The following is a 19,304-nucleotide window of genomic DNA, read 5'->3' as shown; positions in this document are numbered from 1 at the left end:
ATTTCATCATGTATTTTTTGGGGGGTGTTAACTGTTGTGAACTAATCAGAGAGCTTTGGCTATTGGGCAGTATAGAAATGTAGCAAATAAATAAACATCTGGAAATACTACAATCTGATTGTGTAGCTCTCTTGGGTTCCATGAAGACTCACTCAACAACATAAAGAAAGCAATCATATGTTGAAAAGCAACCAAGACCAAAAATGGAGACAGCTGTTTTTAAGAAGGTGTTAGAGATTAGCAGATTCCTGCTGCTTTGATTAATCAGTAAAGTTTATATCCCTGGAGAAAAAGTTTCTCTTGAAACAAGTTGGAACTAAAAATGTCATCTTTTCCAATACAGCTGTGCATTTGGTTTTAATGCCAGCAAAATGCTCCTAGCATTTGCCAGGGGCATTGCTGATGCTGGCAGTTTCTTCATCTCCCAGTAGAAATGCAAACATTATATTCTATCTCTGCTTTTAATGTGAAGGGTGAAGAAATATCAGTGGTGAGTCTGCTCCCCAAGAAAAGAATCACATAATTGTACAAGAGGATCCCTCTTCGTTTTAGTGTTTTCATCAGACCTTGGCCTGTTCTGATCAGATCAGAAAATACATTATCTACAGTCATTTTGATTATTAGGAAATAAAATTAAATCGTTCAGGGCACAATCCTGTGCATGTTTAGACAGAAAAAAGTCCTTCAGCTCCCAGCATTTCCCCCCGCCAGCATGCTGGGAGTTGTAGGACATTTTTCTGTCTAAATATGCATAAGATTGAACCCTAAGCGGGTTTTAAACATTTCCACTAGTGGCTCCAGTGTCAGTGGGGAGGCGAATCCACTCCAGGTTTCAGTCACAACCAGTCAGAACTTTAAAGGAGCTATCTGGGATGCAAAACAGAGGCGATGCACCTTGGATAGCATCTATAGAGTTCTGACTAAAATCTGGAGTGGATTCACCGCCCCACTGACATGGGAGCCACCTGCCTCTACTGGCTTCTACCATTCCAGTCCATTGCACATGCTAGCTATGGTTGGTGGAAGTTGGGATCCATCAACATCTGGATGGCTACAGGTTCCCCACCCCTGGTCTAAAACATACAGAAGCGAGAATAAAATATATGTCTGAACATTTCATGAAGATTTACACCTCACTGTGAAATAAATAAACCTTTGTTTCTGCAAATTTATCCACTGCCGTTTATTCCTTTATGTATATATACAAATACATTAGGTCAAAAGTGCCATTTTCCAGATTCATTTGTGTTCGTCGAGCATAGATGGGAATTTCCATGATGAAGCAATGGCTGCAGTCACTCATAATATTTAGCCAGGATTGCTGGCTTATGAAACCACGCTGTGAATGAGCTGCCTGCTGATACAGACCATTTGTTCCCACTTTCCTCTTTCCTTCAAGTGAGCAGGTAAACAGACCAGGCAGAGACAGCGTAGTATGATATTTAAGCCTGCGATTGTGTGGATCATTGCATCCAAACAAGCCAGGATTCATAAACTAATAAACCCTGGCTTAAAGTGGGTTTATGATCCTGGCTTGCTTTTTGTGTGCAATAAACCATAATCCCAGGCTCAAATATAGCACTAAGCTCTCTCTGCTGGTTTGTTTATTCACTAGTGTAAAGAGAGGAGCAAACGGAAAACATGCTGCTCGTTCACATTGTGATTTAATAAATCAAGATTCCAGACATTATATGCAAACATGGCCACAGTTTAGCAGCCATCAGAAAGTTACTCAGTTCTAAGTAACCTTACAAAATAAAAACTTTTAAACTTCCAGGAAATGCTGTTTTGGGAGCATTATGGCCAACAGCCAGTTTTGTCCTTCCTTCATTTAAAAATATGTGGAAAAAATGTCCACTTTAGAAAAAAAAGCAAGTAAATAGTTTTAACACTTTATTCTTTTTCAGGGCTCAATGCATTTTTAATGGTTGGCCTGGAAAACTTTCAGGAATTCCATGAACTGCAGGAAATTGAGTTTGGTCGAGGATTTGGATATCGGGAACCTTTGCTCATTGGAAACCCACAACTCCCAGGCATATTATGGAAAGCCTTTGTAAGTCTGTTCATGGAAGGAGGAGGAAAAAAGAAGGGACACATTCTCAGGTCATGATGATGAGTGTCATCAGAAAAGCATTTTATAGCACGCTCGTTACTCCCCACTTACGGATGTTCGCAAGTCCTTTTGATGTTGCTGTCTGCTTCCCGCGCGTCTCCTGCTCCTTCTGCCTTTTTTCCACGACAAAATAAGACCCAGAAAATCTGTTTTTTTTTATTGAAGCAAAACTTACTGCCGTTTCCTGCTGTGTGCAGGAAAAGTAGTGCGATAAAAACACCCACTGAATGGGCCAAGTGGTCGTTGCTTGCTTCCTCTTTCTTCCCCATGTGAAGAAAGAGGAAACTGTTCATCCCTATTGTCGGACAGAAAAATGATGGTAGGGAAACGTGACAACCCCCCCCCCCCCCAACACACATCTGATGATGTTACTTGAATGCATAAACAGTGATTGGCTGTCATTCATTATTTTGCAGGACACTATTTCAGAACGGGAATGCTGCCATGTTTGTTGCAAATGTTTCGGGGAAGATGGAATTCGGGGTATACTTGGATCTGCTGGAGGGAAGGTAAGATTAGAGTAGGGTGACACTCATTAAAGGCATGATCCCCAAACTGTCCTGGGACATGCCAGTGCACTACAAGAGGGGAGGCAGGTGCTTTGACACACAAGACCACTATATTAGATACATCCACTACTTAATAACTCACGGAGCAGAGGCCTTGGGCAACACTGATTTTCTCTGCTGATAGATGAAGTAAGGAGACACCAGGATTTTCTGACACAGCCTGCTCTACCCCTGACAGATGTGGGGGGAATCAGAAAGAGTGCAATTCTATGTACATTTAGACCCAAAAAGGTCTACAGCTCCCAGAATTCCCTAGCCAGCCATGGTGGCTTGGGAATGCTGGGAGTTGTAGGACTTTTTTTGTTCTAAATAAGCCTGTGACTGCGCCTTTAAGCATTATTTTTATTTATTATATTTATATTTCAGGTTTCTTTAATAGAACTCAAAGAGGCAAACATAGGGTACATAGCAGAAATCATCTTCTGCCCAGACTCTGTCTAGATCCAAATTTGCTTAGCAACCAGATAATTTATGATATCCTTAGTTGCCTGATGATTTCATGATATACTTATTTGCTGGATGATTTCAAACAGCAAGCCAATTCTGCCATTTGTTTTTGCAACTGAACAAAGGCAGAACTAAGCAGGAAAGGAGCAATAAACAGTACACCAAACTCCACTTAGTAGCCATGATCTGAATGTGGTTTGCTTAACTGGAAAAATAAGTAAGGGCAAAACCATAAAATGGATCCAAACCAAGTTACTTTCATAAAGTTTGAGAGACGTGCATGAAATCCTCTAAATCTCAAAAGTGCAATAAATCCCCAGCTTTGTTAGACATAAATCTTTTGTCATTCCATGTATCCCATGGGTGTTAGCCAGGCAGAGTTCCTTGTTAACTTTTACAATTTGAAAATGAAACAAAATGTGATTCACTGATTATTTTTTCAGTCTTCTGTGGGAAGCTCTTGGTGCCTGTTCTAATGAACAAACGGGAAAGAACCGATTGGTTGCCACACACTGGGCTGGGTTGAAAACATGCCACAGCTTAATTGTTTAATAAACTTTAATAAAGCTCTCAAGAATTTGTTGTAAAGTGAGCAGGGACACAGTGAAGTTGAGTGCTGAAAGGGAAAACCCAGCCATCTTACAAAGCAAATCCAGGGAGAAACAGAAGCCTAAGATGGAAGATGGCATGAGCTGTTCACTGAGGGCTCATCTACACCAAGCAGGATATTCCACTATGAAAGCGGTATGAAAGCAGTATATAAAAGGCAGGAGCCACACTACTGCTTTATAGTGGTACTGTAGTACACTGTAGGATCTACACTACTGCTTTAAAGAGGTACTGCAGTGCACTGACAACTGTTGGGGCCCCATGACACATCTACACCAAGCGGGATATAACACTATGAAAGCGGTATATGGTACGTGTCAATGGGCCTCAACAGTTGTCAGTGCACTTCAATGCTGCTATAAAGCAGTAGTGTGGCTCCTACCTTTTATATACTGCTTTCATACCACTTTCATAGTGCAATATCCTGCTTGATGTAGATTAGGCCTGAGTCTGTATCCACAAATCTAGGAATGCAGCTGGATTTCAGTCCCTGAGGTAGAGGAGAAGCTGTGGGCCCTTACTTAAGGGATCCCCATGTAGACTTCCAAAGAGTTTACTATTCACTTCTCTAAAATTGTCCCTGTCCAATGCTCAAGCGACGTTATGAACAGCAATGCAATACAGTCACTTCAACCAACCAACTAACCTACGCACAAATAAGACAAATTACTTTGCTTTGAGAAAGGGCCCATATTTGCCAGTTTGGGGTGTGTGGCAAAATCCTATCAACTGGCGACCAACTGAAGTCCGTAGCAAGGGGAAATAGTCACCTGTCAAATTGAAAGTAATGGGCAAGTGGGTGGGGAAGGCAAAATGTGTATTGACCTCCTGGACCAGCCCCACTTTAAACCCATTGACTGACCCAGCATTATAGTGTACACTTTGGTTCCCCGTCCTCACATCAATTAGTACTAAACTGGCCAGCTAAGGGGAAAGGCAATGAAGCCAGCAACAACCAAGAGAGCCAGTGTGGTGTAGTGGCTAAAGTATTGGACTGGGAGTCGGGAGATCTTGGTTCTAGCCCCCACTTGGCCATGGAAACCCACTGGGTGACTTTGGGCAAGTCACAGACTGTCAGCCCAACCTACCTTACAGGGTTGTTGTTGTGAGGATAAAATGGAGAGGAGGAGGATTATGTATGCCGCCTTGGGTTCCTTGGAGGAAAAAAGTTGGGATACAAGTGTAATAAATAAATAAAATAAATAAAAATAAAACAGGCAGCCACCCTACTATAGGCTGTGAAGCCCTCCATTTGCACCCACCCCTCTCTCCTACACATTGGTTACAAACGGGCACCCAGTCCCCAGATTAGAACTATTCTGATAGTGTGTTTACCTTGATTCGGTGTAAGATGGAATTTGTTAATGAACTTTGGATGTCTGTACCAAGAAAAATGGAAAGGCTATAATTTAGTGGTAGAGAGCACATGTTTTGCAAAAGATCCCGGTTCAATCCACGGTGGCTCCAGGGAAGGCTAGGAAAGAATCCGTCTTGAAACCTTAGAGAGTTGCTGCCAGTCAGTGTTGACAATACTAGGCTCGATGCTCTGACTCAGCAGCTTCCTCTGTTCCTAAAAAGAATCTCTAGACCATTATTTTATTATTATTTTCAGACGGTAAAGTATTGAATAAATTCATGGTATTTATAGCATGTCTGTAAAGGCTGTTATTCAGGCACCATAAAAGGTAGAAAAGAGGTTACCATATTTTTCTAGCCTTGTAGCTTATTCTCTGTATCATATGGGTTTTTTTTGCAAGTGCAAATAAATGCGGAATCCATTGGTTCAGAGCATTTCTGTTTTCTTGAATCATTTACACCATTGTGTATTTTGGTAGTAATGGGAGTTTACTTACCACATCCTCTCTTGTTCTTGCTTCCTAATTTTCTACCGTTGTTCCTATGTGAGCACAATGGTAAGGGTGCAATCCTGTTGTATTTGGCCTTGATGCTCGTAAGCCTCCGAATTTGGAGGGTTGTGAGTGTCCAAAGCAGAGCGGAGCATTGGGGAGGGGGAGGGAAGGACGCTGGGGAGGACTGGGAATATGGTGTAAACCATCCCCTCCCAGCCTACCACATGGCCCCTTTCCCTCGTCTCTGAGCTTGCATTTGTGAGCCCGGAGAGGCAGCTGGACAACCATCTGTCAGGGATGCTTTAAGGTGGATTCCTGCATTGAGCAGGGGGTTGGACTCAATGGCCTTGTAGGCCCCTTCCAACTCTGCTATTCTATGATTCTATGATTCTACTCTCCGTGTCAGCTGAGAAGAGGCAGGGAGCTCAGACTCGGGGGTGTCTGAGTGTCATGTTTCCCAAGAACTCCCGTCTTATTGGAAGACAATAAAGAGGTCTGCCAAGTAATCTACAAACCTTTATTCAGTCAATAAACATCTCTTCCCACCTGAAGAGAGTCTAATCCCTAGGAACTTTCCTCTAGGCAAAACTATGCAAACTAAGCAAGGCAATTGTCCTTTCAAAAAGAATGGAAAGCCCGTTTCTCCAGAATGCTTTAACTTCAGGGAGACTGGTTCTGATGCAGCTTCTGACAAGATGCTAGCCGGGCCAACTTTCTCTCCCTTTCCTTTAGCTCCTCCCATTTTAGTCTGCAGCGTACTCTAGGATCAGCTAGCCTCTCAGTGCCCTCCTGATTTCCTACTGACTGTGTGTTGTTTACACTTGAGGAGATAAGCTCAGGAGAAGGTTCATTCCTAGCTGGTGAAGACCCTGTGAAAGCTACCTCCTCCTGGTATAGGCGGAGATGTTTCTGGCGCCATCTCTTCTGCTTCAGAATCTGATTCTGATTGATTGCCTGAAACTCCTTCCCCCAACCAAAGAGGAGCTGGGCTACACATGACACTGAAGTCAGAGTGCGGCCTCCAGTCTCAGATCCAGGAATCCAAAAAACCCTACGGCTTCCCAGATGCTGTCTAGGGGGCCATAGGATTGCTCTCCCCATGAATATATTGTAATATTGATAGTTTCCCATTCAACCACCAAAAATATGTATATAATTAACATTAGGTGGCGTTCCATGTTTTCTGTAATTTGTAGGTGAATAAAATACAGCATTAAAGTAAAGAACAGTTGACTGGGTTTCACAGTATGGGTTTAATAGCTGGGTTTGTTTCACCATGTAAAAGACCTCACCCCAGGTCTTCAAACTGAGTGCAAAGGAGCTCTGTTATTTATACGAAGCAACAATATTGAATTGAATTGAATTTCTCTCTGTTGGGATCTTTCAGGGAAGAACAGGCATTCAAGGATATCCAGGCCACCCTGGTGAAGAAGGAGGATTTGTAAGTAACACATAGTTCAATGGAAGAGAAGCAACACCCCGATCACCATAAAGAGAGCAGTCTGGATCTGACCCCAGAAACTTGCAGTATGGCTTTTATAACATTCTAAATGTGGAAGATTGATTTATTCAATGTTTATCTCCTACCCTGCCAGAACAAGATTGTGACCACCATATATACAAGGGTTTAAGAAGTGCAGACCCTTCTCCCCACAAGCTTTGTCTGGGGTTTTGTAGACTCCTTAGCATCTGCTGCTGTGCGAAAAACCCATTAAGGAGGAAATGGCTGGCTAGCTGCACAATCTCTCTTAACTGGTAGCATTAAGAGCCATCTGAAAACACCCTTAGAGTGGCAGAAAAAAACACAACCATACTGAACCTCTGTCGTACTTTATATGAGCAGAATAAGGCACACTCGTAACTGGCCACTCGCAAACGTTTGCGGGTCCTTTTGATGACGCATTCAACCTCCAGTACCTTTTTTGCACCTCTCCCCAGTAATCCCGTTCTAACCCACCCACCCTGGATATCCTGATTTTCCTGAAATTTTGCAGGATTTTCTATCACGTGCAGCCGAAGTTGTGCTACAAAACACCCACTAGATGGCCCTGTTCCATTCAAGGTGGGGAAGTTTTCAATTATGGACCATGTGGTCGCCCCTCTCCACCTGTGTAATGGAGCCCATATAATTGTGCAAGTGAAGCAGAAAGCAAAGCCTTGGTAAGGCAAAACGATTTCCCGTTAATTTAAAGAAGCCTGTACTGGTCATTTTTAATGAATGGCTTTTTCCAACCTTTCATTCTTCATTAGGGAGACCGGGGTCTACGAGGCATCAATGGGACACGAGGAGAAGCCGGGGACGCTGGCCCAAGGGGTTTAAAGGCAAGTGAATAGCCTTGAAGTATCTTTTCCCTCAGGGTGTATCCAGAACAGTGCCCTTCTCACAGTTTCCTTCTTTTCCTTTTTTGTGCCTTCCTCTCTTGGTATGCAACTTTGTGTGGTTCAGCATGCATAGGCTCCAGTTTTCCCCCCTCCCCCACAAATGTAGAATTTGTGCCTCTGTACCCATATCTCCATACATCTATCCCAATAAATCCAGAGGTGCATGCTAAGTAAGGGAGAATGAAAATTCATTTCTGTTGAAGAAAATTAGGCAGAACAAAATGAATAAGGAGTCTAAGTGAATGGGTATAAATTCATGTTAACAAGGCTCTGCCCAGAACAGTTGTTCAGAAGTGCATACCTGGGCAGGATCTATACTACTACTTTAAAATGGTTTATAACAGTTTTGACAACTGTTGAGTCAACCTCCATACATACAATTTTCAAGCCATTTTCAAAGTGTCATATCCTGCTTGGTGTAGATCTGGCCCTATTCCATGAGACATGAGTTGTTATGCAAGACCTCCCAGACCAGGAATTGTGAACTTGATATATGATGTGCAGACCATCGTGCAAATATCTCTAGAAGACTGCATGGATACCTTCTTATTTTCTCTTTTGTCAGTTTTCCCGACACTCCGCATCCTTTGAGCTTAGTGGCATTGTATTTCCAGCATCTGAGAGTTCTGCTGCACCCTCCACCCTGCTTCCTTTCTAACCTGTTTGCAAATGTTTTCACAAACCTGTATTTCTGAGTGTGACTTATCAAGATAAGTACATATTATTCTTACCTTCTTTGCCCGAAGTATAAAATGATCACCATCATCTCTCTCTCTCTCTCTCTCTCTCCATGTCTAGATGGGATGATAACCCAGGGATCACCCCAGGATCGTCCCTGTGCATCCACATGATGCACAGGGGATCCCAGGAGCAGGGAGTGATGATCCCTCCCTTTCCCCGGGTTATGGCCCTACAATTTTTCCAGCAGTCTCGGGATGATCCCAAGACGCAGGAGGTATGGGCCACCATCCCGGTTTGTCCCGGCTCTTCATGAGGTGGGGTGAGGGGGAGCATGAGCGTGTGTGTTGTTGTTTTTATAAAAAAACAACCCTTATCTTTTGCATTCGAGCGCTTGTGTGCTCTTTTTCGATAAAAAACAAAACAAAAAGGCAGGCGTGACGTCCTCTTCCTCCTGGGACGTCGTGCACTGCATGTAGACACAGGGCGACAATCCTGGAAGTAGGTAAGTCCAGGATCGCCCCCGTAGGTGTAGACATGCCCTCTGTCTCTGACCTAGGACTTGTGGTTATCAGTTTATCTCTTGAGCACTGAGCTTTAAATGCAATATCTCCTCCTCTCCTGTGAGGGAAATACACACATCAGATGCCCAGGGTAAAGGTTAGCAGAGATCTAGTTGTTGTTGTGTTGGGGGATGGGGGATTAGGGGAGTAGTGGAAGTTACATTGGTTTCCTTTTTGTTTCCATGAGCAATGATGGGTGGCAAGGCACCGCCAGGTTGCCACCATGGGGTGAGCTACTGTTACGGATGGACTCACTTCTTGCACTGCAAGTAAGAATACTAGGGATGTTGAGATTTGCTTGTGTACTTCCTGAATCTTGGTTTTGTATTTCATAGAATCATACAATAGTAGAGTTGGAAGGGGCCTATAAGGCCATCGAGTCCAACCCCCTTCTCAATGCAGGAATCCACCTCAAAGCATCCCTGACAGATGGCTGTCCAGCTGCCTCTTGAAGGCCTCTAGGGTGGGAATGCCCACAACCTTCCCGTTTCTAGTATCTTTAGTTCAGAAAGATGCTCTGTCTTTGGATTCTGCCCCACAATTTCTGGATTCTTTCTGGCATAATGCGGCAGGGTCTTGCTATTTACTGTTTTACTCTGTACAGCACCATGTACATTGATGGTGCTATATAAATAAATAAATAATAATAATAATAATAATAATAATAATAATAATAATTCACTCACAGTGTATCTCTTTTTAATTTCAGGGAGCAAGAGGATATCGAGGAAACAAGGTATGTATTATTATTTTTTTAAAAAATGGAAACAAATCCCTCTCTTTAAAGAATATCCCTGAATGTCTCACGTTAGCCATTTTATCTTCTGAAAAAGACACCAACATTATATGAAAATGGGTTTTTGAAGTGGGTTGGGATAGGGTTTGGATAACGCAATGACATTTCGTTGCAAACTTCTTTTATACTAGGGAGCTGCCTTATAATGAGCCAGATCATCAATCCATCTAGCTCAGTACTGTTGACACTGACTGGCAGCGGCTCTCCAGAGTTTCAGAGAGGGAGGGTTCTCAGCCCTATCTGGAGATCCAGGGACTGTACCCAGGACCTTTTGCATGCAAAACACAGGCTCCCTACCACTGAGCTAAATTCTGTTTGCAGACACTGACCCTGGTGACTTGAGGTAGTGTTGTCCAATGGAAAAAGTTTCCCACATGGCCACTTGATGTATGATGGGTGTTTAACCATAGATGGAGAGCCAGGGTCAGCCTAAGGTGTTTTGCTGAATGAGGCAAAGCACAAGATGGCACCCGCCTGCCCGCCCCTTCCATTCCACACACAGAAACTGACTGGACTGGCAGTTGAAACTTAGAGCGTCGCTACATTAAGCGAAATCACGTTGTTTACCCGGGGCTGTTGTGCTTCCTGGTTCTTTGGCATGATTGATATGGGCCACATTACATGGGAGCAGAGGGGCGACAAGGGGGAAGATCCTGCTGTTTCCCAGGGTTCCCTTAAACAGCAGATATGTTTTGAGGGAGCAGCTCCCTTCCTTGCCGGCATGTATGCAAAGGGGTGTGTGGGGGGGAGAAGAGTCGTGTGATGTAAGTCTGCAATCCTCAGCATACTTACTTGGGAGTAAGCCCCATTGAACACAATGGGACTTACTTCTGAGTAGACACATGGGGAACTACTAGCACAACCCAACAGAAAGAAGAAAAATTTAAAAAGAATCGCAACCATAACTCTAATCTAGTATAATGAAGGGTCTCCCTTATTTGGGTGTAAGACAGATCTGCCTCTCTTTGTTGCAGGGAGGCATTTTACCCTCTTCTCCCTCTGATAGCAGGGAAAGTCCTTTCTAGGCAAGTTTATTGTGCAATGTCAGCTTTACACGCTGTCAATTTTGTGGCATTAGGGGTTTATTCCAGCTTATCTTTTTTTAAAAAATAATAATAATAGAATAATGGGTTGGGGGAATCACAGGAGATGTCCTGCTTGTTTACAGCTTCATGTAATCCACCTGGAAACTTCTGTGAGCAGCCAGTCACGAGCGTGCTATAAATAGCTAATTTAAAGAAGCCCTCACTTCAATACTAGCAATGAGATAGGATCTTCCATCCACCTGAGGGCAGCAGGCTAGCTTAGGAGTGTATTACAAGCCATCTGGCACACACAGCTCCCTTCTCCAAGAGAGGGGAGGGCTGGGGGCCTCAGGAGGAACAGTCCGGGGTACTGTCGCCACTGAGCCTCGGCATCTGTGCCTGAAGTGGTTGCTTCACTTTACTTAATGGTAGGGCTGGCCCTGCAGAGAGCATTGTCATGTAGAATCTCAGCAGAAATGTGCCAGAACAGCCCTCAAAAAGAATGTCATAATAAGCCTATGTTTAAATTGATTCAATAGGGTGAAGATGGTGATACTGGACTCGCAGGCATTGATGGACAGGAGGTACCATTTAACCACACATTTGGATGCAGATGGTTTTCATGCACAGCTGGCTTTCTGAGGTGGACCAAAGGAGCGCATAGCTTTGAAAGAAATGCAGAGTCCAACAATAACCTGTTACAAAATAGACTCTGTAATCTACTCAGATATTAAAATCTTGTGAATGTTTCAAAATTGCTTAAAGGGAAGACCAGACTCTCACAAATTCTTCAAATGTCTTCAAAATAGCCCTGTCTTTGTCTTCTGAAAGACAGGAGGCTTTGTCTGAGATCGACTGTTATGGGAAGCATATTCCACAAGATTATTGTGTGTATTTGAAACTAAGCATGTTATTCCTTTTTTTTCTCTTCCCCTTTGCTTTTTGGGGATCTAGGGAGAAACAGGATCTCCAGGATCAGCAGGACCAAAAGGCAGCTTGGGACGGAGGGTAAAACTAGTTCTGTACTTCAAAACTCAGTTGATGGAAGCCACTGTAACCTATGTGTTATCTTTTAGGGAAAATCCACCCTTTGGAAATGGAAACTGTTGCGAATTGCTGCATGATTAAGATTTGAAACCGATGGATGCATCAGGCTGTATCCAATGCTAGTCCTTCTTAAAGTAGACCCTTTGACATGAATGGAACCTAACTTAATCATGACTAACTTAAGTCCCATTCATTTTAATGGGTCTACTCTAAATAGGGCTAAGGTCAGCCACAACCCATTATTTACATACAGGGGCTGACAGGTGCCAATCAGCTTTTATCAAAGGCGATTAAACACACCCACCACTATGCATTAAAGAATTAAATATGCTTCATCTCTCTCTCTCACACACACACATATTGCAAAATGTGGACATAAGCATGCTTACCTCTGTTGGGTTGTGGCCACTGGCCATAATAATTCTAGGATGAAATCTGAGAATGTAAAGACGTGTAGTGATGCAGTGTGCAATATCTGAACTGCTGCTTGTCTTTTCTTCATGGTCGAAGGGTAGAGAAGGACCGAGAGGAGAGCCAGGTGAGCGTGGACAAGCTGGTATAACAGGAGACAATGTGAGTAATAGCGTCTATTTCTGTTTTTAAATCAAAGAGAATGTCAATAATCAGAAGTAAGGTTTTATACACTGGGGTGGTGCAGTGAGGGCTCACAGGCGTGCAGCACTGGCAATTTTTGGTTAGTAGGACTGCTGATATTGTCTGCCACTTCCCTGTTCACTCTGAGCCTAGCTGAGATACTTATAGTAGCTGGTGGCAGTGCTGGTGCTGCTGTGATGAATTTTCCCAGCAACAAAATATCTATTGCTCCGTGTTGTGATGAGAAGTGTTTTGGGCTAGCTTGGTCTTCAAGGTCTTTACAGAATACTGGTGGAGATAGAAACTGCTAGAACTGCTTTGATTATCTGGATCAATAGAGTGGACTGACATTTTGGGCTTTCTTTAGAGGATCATAGCAATGAGGACGGTCATGATGAGTGGCTGCAGTCAACGTTTACCACGACACCACTGGTTTTCTATAGCAGTGTTCAGGCATTCCAGCAATGAAGGAGCAACCTGAGTATATGTATGCATACAGCTTCCCTGTAATTTCCACAGGGGAGAGCTTTTTCTACGCATGAAGGTTTCCCACGTTGTTAAGAACCCTGATCTTCCAGGGATCTTAATTGCACAGAGCAGAAAAGCCCCCTGCAGAAGTTACACTAGATCATGGGAAGCCAGCATGCACCACAGGATGATAGGGGCATGGTTAAAAGCATGGCCCTCCAGCCCTCTTCTCTTTGTGTCACCCCTTCACCACTATAATTAGAGGCAAGCTGGGAGCTGAGCACGGGGGTCAGAGCCAAGGAACCAAGCCAAGAATTGGAATCAAGGAGAAAGCCAGGGAGTGAATGCTGAGGAACAAGGACCAGAAGTCAGGACTGAAGGGAGAAGCCAGAGGTCACAGCTGAAGGGCAAACTGGAGAACACACAGGGACATACCAGAGTGTGGAAGACGTTGTGATGCAGGCTAGGTCCCAGTTCGAAGTTGAGCTCCTTCATTGCTATTCCTGTTTTGGAAGATCCAGTACACCTGAAAGTTGTCCAAGTGCTACAGCTCAGCAGAGGGGGCAGCAGATCAGAGAACTGATGACTCCCAGTTCTTGCCCAGCTGGCTTCTAAGAGACAGTTATGTCCAAGCTATGTTGTGACTAGACCCCACGATGCTACTGCCTTTCCAGTGTACACATGCATATGGAAAGCGATGGTCCAAGGGGACCATTTCACCCAACCCCTTGTTGGAAGTGAAAAGAAACTGGACACAATCTGGTGTTTTTCTGGTGCAGAGCTCAACTGTATTTTTCTAAAAGGTATTATATGAGGACGACATTATTTCAGATTGAAATCTCTCTCAAGATCTGACCGCTTACCTTCTCGCTTTTTGAAATTCTACCTTCCCATCACCAAGGCGCCCACTTGGAGTGCATGCTTGAGTTCATTGTCTACTGAGATGATTTCCTTCCCTTGTTTCAGGGCAAACATTTGTAGTTTTGGAGGGTGGAAGGCCTACATTTCAACTAAAACTGGTGTTGATCTTATTTCTGTGACCGGTTTTTTCAGCTGCGTTAACCAAGCAGAGGCCTCTGAAAACACTTAAGAATTTGAGTTTTTTGTTTTTATTTGTTTTTTCAGGGGCTTCCTGGAATTGACAGCAATGTCTTTGGTGCTCCGGGTACAAGAGGAAACCCAGGGCGGCAGGTATCCAAGCATCTAGAAATCATTAAGGAAAACTTAAGGCATTTCTGAATAGAGAAGTGCATACATTTCCAAGACTGAAATGTCAGCTTATTATACTGAATCGGGGATTGTTGTTTTCTTGTTTTATGCATTATTCTTAATATTTATTTTGGGGCTCATAACTTTGCATCAGAAGCAAAAGGAGCCACCAAAGTCTTGGATCCTGTATGCTGCAATCTAAATCTGATTGCGTGAAAGTGGAGAAGCACATGAGCATGATGTTCTGATGATCTCTGTGCAGTTTGGCATATCTACAGGGTCCATTGAATACAAATTAAATGAGATGCTTTTGGCAGCGTACTTAGAATTTGAAACTCAGCAAATCTCTATTGTCTTTAAGTTAGGTAAGTTAGTATGTATGTTTTGATACAGTTGATTGCAACAAAGATGCTAACAAAACGATGTCATATTATGAGCGTTGGAGGAGTGTGTGCTTCTTGAATTACATGACCTAGCTCTGATGCGGGCGCATGGGAAATGCAGAAATGTAATTCAGCAATCTCACTATGCTTTGCAGGGGGAACCCGGGGCCGATGGTGTACAAGGAGAACCAGGAGAAGAGGGTACAAACGTAAGAGGAGTCGTAATAGAGTGGAATGAAATGTTGTGTCTGGGTTTACAGGGACAAACTCTTCTGTTCTTCCTATATAATGTCATTGTTAACGAGAACTGGCCAATGTGATCACGTTATGCCAGTATTTTTCTATTTGCACTGGCTGCCAGTCCATTTACAGTCCCAATTCAAAGCCCTAAATATCTTGGGGCCAGGTTTGCTAAAGGATCGACTCCTCCCATTTACCCCTGCCCGAGCCATAAGATCAACTTCAGCAGTCCTTCTCTGGGAGCCCCTGCCAAAAGAAGTGAGGTGGGTAGCTATTAAGAAGAGGACCTTTTCTGCTGTGGCACCCTGGTGGTCTAATGAACTTCCCAGAGAGGCTGGCCTGGCGCCTACACCGTGCTCTTTTCGGCGCCAGGTGAAGATCTTTTTCTGTTTTTCCATGCATTTTTGTTTTTCCAGTTCCTGTTTTAAATCTGGTATTGTATTTTAAATCTTTGCACTGCAGCTGGGTTGTATTCGTTAATTATTTTTATACCGTAATTTTAAACTTTTAAATGTTTATTTTGTATTCAATCATCTTGTATTTTATGGTTTTATTGGTGTGAACCGCCCAGCGGGTTTTGACTATTGGGCAATCTAGAAATGGAGTAAGTAAATAATAAATAAATAAATAAATAAATAAAATAATGTCTTAAACCTCTCCCCCCCCACACTAAAATTAGGTAAATGTACTTTAGTGGGATGGAAAAGGTAGGAGATTGCTAAATTCATTAAACCTTTAATAAACCTAGCAATCTCCTACATTTTGCATTAATAAACCTTTTCTCTGTGCACCAGGAAGCCTCTTCCCATTTTCATCCTGTGATTGGTGCCTTCCTGTTTATTGTTATTATTATTATTATTATTATTATTTATTTATATAGCACCATCAATGTACATGGTGCTGTACAGAGTAAAACAGTAAATAGGCTGCCGCATAGGCTTACAATCTAATAAAATCATAGTAAAACAATAAGGAGGGGAAGAGAATGCAAACAGGCACAGGGTAGGGTAAGCAGGCACAGGGTAGGGTAAAACTAACAGTATAAAGTCTGCACAACATCAAGTTTTAAAAGCTTTAGGAAAAAGAAAAGTTTTTAGTTGAGCTTTAAAAGCTGCGATTGAACTTGTAGTTCTCAAATGTTTTTATGGCTTCCACACTAAGGCCATTTGGCCCTAAGGCTAGAAAGTTGGATCTTCAGTAAACCCCTTTTTTGGCTAATTTATCAAGACACTATGAGAAAATTGCCTACTTGCATCCCTTCCCAACTGTGGGTTCCCAACAATTCCCAGGTATTGTTCAACTATAAACCTCATAACCCAGCAAGTGTGGCCAATTGGTTGGGGATGCTGGGAGTTGTAGGCCAGTACCATCTGCTGAGGCTTATTTTAGAAGATTTAAGAATTTGTCCGCTTTCCCCTCCCACTGGCTTCTCATTCTCCTATAGGTTTATTTAGTTTGGCTGCAAGCAGATGAGCTAGTTTTGACTTTTGGGTGGGGCCTGTTCAAAATACATGGTTGCTCCATAAAATGTCTCTAAGGAAGTGGAGACACTGAGTGTCCCATTGGCAGAGCTGAAACTGCTGACTAACACTCTCCAATGACTTGTAGGGGGCTGGCATGAGATACATATTTCACATCGTCAAAAGGCCTTCTGCCATTATTTTTGATTTTGGGGTGCTGAAGCTGTCTTTCCCCCTCCATCTTTTAGGGTCCTTTTGGCCACAGAGGTCTTCCTGGTTTAAAGGTCAGTAGTTGCTGCATTCTTATGCTACTGAATGTATTTTTATGAGATGAGTCTGAGCTTTTGAGCTTTTCTACACAAGACATTTACTGTGCGCTCATCATTCGGCTTTCATTAAAATAAGGATATTTCTAAACTTTATTCTTGGAAAGATTGTTGTCCAGGTGTAAATCTACAAGTGGCGATAAATTAGTAAGGCTGAAACAATGAGCAGGCCACAGTTAAAACTTCAAACCAACCATGTTTGGCAACCCCCTTCAAACTGTGATGTCAGTTCTTAGTTTGTGGCCAATTCTTAGCCACCGTCCAGTTATTTGGACACAACGGTTAACCATGGTTAAGCTTCACACCTGCACTTGGCCAGAATACTTAGCAAGAGTATGCTCCTGCCACAAATGATTTCAGCATAAACCACTTCCTTCGTTTTGTCCTACACCTTGACAAATTTATTTCATTGGGTAGCATTTCGTTTAGCAGAACAGGAGCAGTAACCACTAATCGTTGCAGTACTATACAACAGGGATGTCAGATAAACCCATTTGGGGTGTGGAGGTCAATGGGTTTTTATTGGCTCCCCCCCCCCCCCCCCATTTGGATTATTTTCTGCTAACTGGCCTGACTTGCTCTGCTGCAAGCCAGGCCAGTTAGCGAATTTTTGTGTTTTTCCTTTGCGCAAATTATAAATTTAATTTGTGCAAATTTGCGTAATTTGCACAAATTGCACTAAGGATGCCCAGAAGATGTGCAAATTATGCAAATTCTGCAGCTGACACCAAAGAGCCTCTTCTCTCAGGCCTGTGCACTGTAATTTCAAAAGCTGGGGGTGTTCCAAAGATCACCTGTCCCCATATGTACAGACAACATATGGAGGGGGTAACAGAAGTATGTCTGATCTCCCACCCCAATTATTTGCGTACCTTCTTGCCCTGTTCTGCAATGTCTATGTGTTGAGTAGAACATCAGCAAGGCAGCTCTATGTGCCTACAGCTGTACGTAAATAAGCAATCCATATCAGGGTTAAATCAAGCTGCCTGGGTGACCTTGAGCTAGTTGCCATTTCTCAGCTTTCCATCAGGGGTCCCCACACTTTTTGGGACAATGGACACATTTAGAATGTTGCGAGAGTGTCATGGGCACTCTCACAAAATGACTGCCATGTGGCAAGGGGGAACACTTGCCCATTCAGAAGGCAAACCAATATAGGAAAAGTGACTTTCTGCCAGAAACCTAAGGACAAACTTCAGGAAAAACTTCCTCACTGTTAGAGCAGTACGACAATGGAACCAGTTACCTAGGGAGGTCATGGGCTCTCCCGCACTACAGGCATTCAAGAGGCAGCTGGACAACCATCTGTCACGTGTGCTTTAAGGTGGATTCCTATAAGGACTCGATGGCCTTATAGGCCCCTTCCAATTCCACTATTCTATGACAATACAGAGGTGGCATCTGAGTTCCAAAACACAAAACCACTCTTTTGAAGCCAAATGAGAGATGGCGCTGGAAGGAAGCCCTTCAGCTTGCGGCATGCCGGAGTCCAGTTAATTACCATTTTTAATTAAAAACAAACTTAAGCCTTAAAATAAAAAATCAGAATGTGCAGGGAGCCTGCAGGGTACCAAGGGAGGTGTCCACGGACACCATGTGGGAAACCGCAGCCCTATGTGATAGGGTTCTTATGAACTACTCCAGCCACATTGGAGGAAGGGAAGAAATGTAATGAATAATCATATGAAGCTTTCTTCTTCTTCCAGGGGCAGTATGCCCTGAAATACTGCTTTCTGGGAGCCCCAGTAGGCATGGGCTCTTGCTGTCAAGCCCTGCCTGGTGGCTTCTTGGAAACTTCTGGCTGGCCACTGTGGGAGGCACTACAGGATGCTGGACTCAGTGACCCTTTTGGTCTGATCCAGGAGCATTCATCTTATGTTCTTAGTTTTCAAAAATGGGATGAAGGGACTCTGGCCTCAAAATCAAACGTCTCCTGCCTTAGGTCAGAATCTTGGCATCCATCTCGTCCCCATCCATCTGTGCCAGCTTTTTCACAATATCTTCTTTGTGGATCCAACCATCCACACACTGATAATACTATCAAGGAGCTGTAGAGGGCCCTGCAGGCTTTGACATTTATCTGAATTTTCTTCTCCTGATCCAGCCACAAACACATGTTTAAAATGTTAGAGAATGGTCTTCCTATCCAAAGTTTATTGTTAATCAGCACTGCGGAGTCTTACTTTTCTTTGTTTCCAAACCTCTTCTCAGCATGGCATTAGGATCAATAAACATTTTCAAATTACAGCTTGCCCCAGTAATTTTTCTATTGTCACTGAACAAAAGCCTTAAAAAAGAAAAGAAAAACACTGTGCATGTCATTTTTGCTTGAAGGCCTCAGCCCCAAAAGCATCAATCAACTGACCTATGAGGTTAATGGGGCAATTAAAAAATTTTTAAAAATACAAAAACAGGTTTGGAAAGCTTGATAATGAGTCTTTTTGCTATTCCTCTTCTGTTTTCGTGTTTCAAGAGTCAAAATTACACCGAGGATTCAATTTTGCCCACCCGCAATGATGTTTAAATCCCCTCCTTCACAGCCCTG

At 43.2% G+C, this 19,304-nt stretch overlaps 1 protein-coding gene across 1 annotated transcript in view; it reads left to right on the top strand.

Moving 5' to 3' along the window:
* The window catches only part of LOC134413422 (collagen alpha-4(VI) chain-like), an 80,271-nt gene that overhangs the window by 33,900 nt on the left and 27,067 nt on the right, over window positions 1–19,304 (top strand). Inside the window, exons 12-22 of the mRNA XM_063147598.1 lie at window positions 1,908–2,053; window positions 2,530–2,622; window positions 6,976–7,029; window positions 7,839–7,910; window positions 9,921–9,947; window positions 11,572–11,616; window positions 11,987–12,040; window positions 12,590–12,652; window positions 14,267–14,332; window positions 14,889–14,942; window positions 16,682–16,717. Of these exons, the coding sequence (XP_063003668.1) occupies window positions 1,908–2,053; window positions 2,530–2,622; window positions 6,976–7,029; window positions 7,839–7,910; window positions 9,921–9,947; window positions 11,572–11,616; window positions 11,987–12,040; window positions 12,590–12,652; window positions 14,267–14,332; window positions 14,889–14,942; window positions 16,682–16,717 (710 nt within the window). The remainder of the gene's footprint in view (window positions 1–1,907; window positions 2,054–2,529; window positions 2,623–6,975; window positions 7,030–7,838; window positions 7,911–9,920; window positions 9,948–11,571; window positions 11,617–11,986; window positions 12,041–12,589; window positions 12,653–14,266; window positions 14,333–14,888; window positions 14,943–16,681; window positions 16,718–19,304) is intronic.

This window comes from Elgaria multicarinata, chromosome 1 (assembly GCF_023053635.1).
Source record: "Elgaria multicarinata webbii isolate HBS135686 ecotype San Diego chromosome 1, rElgMul1.1.pri, whole genome shotgun sequence".
NCBI classification, from domain to species: Eukaryota; Metazoa; Chordata; class Lepidosauria; order Squamata; family Anguidae; genus Elgaria; species Elgaria multicarinata.
This window is presented reverse-complemented; position numbering and strand designations above follow the sequence as displayed.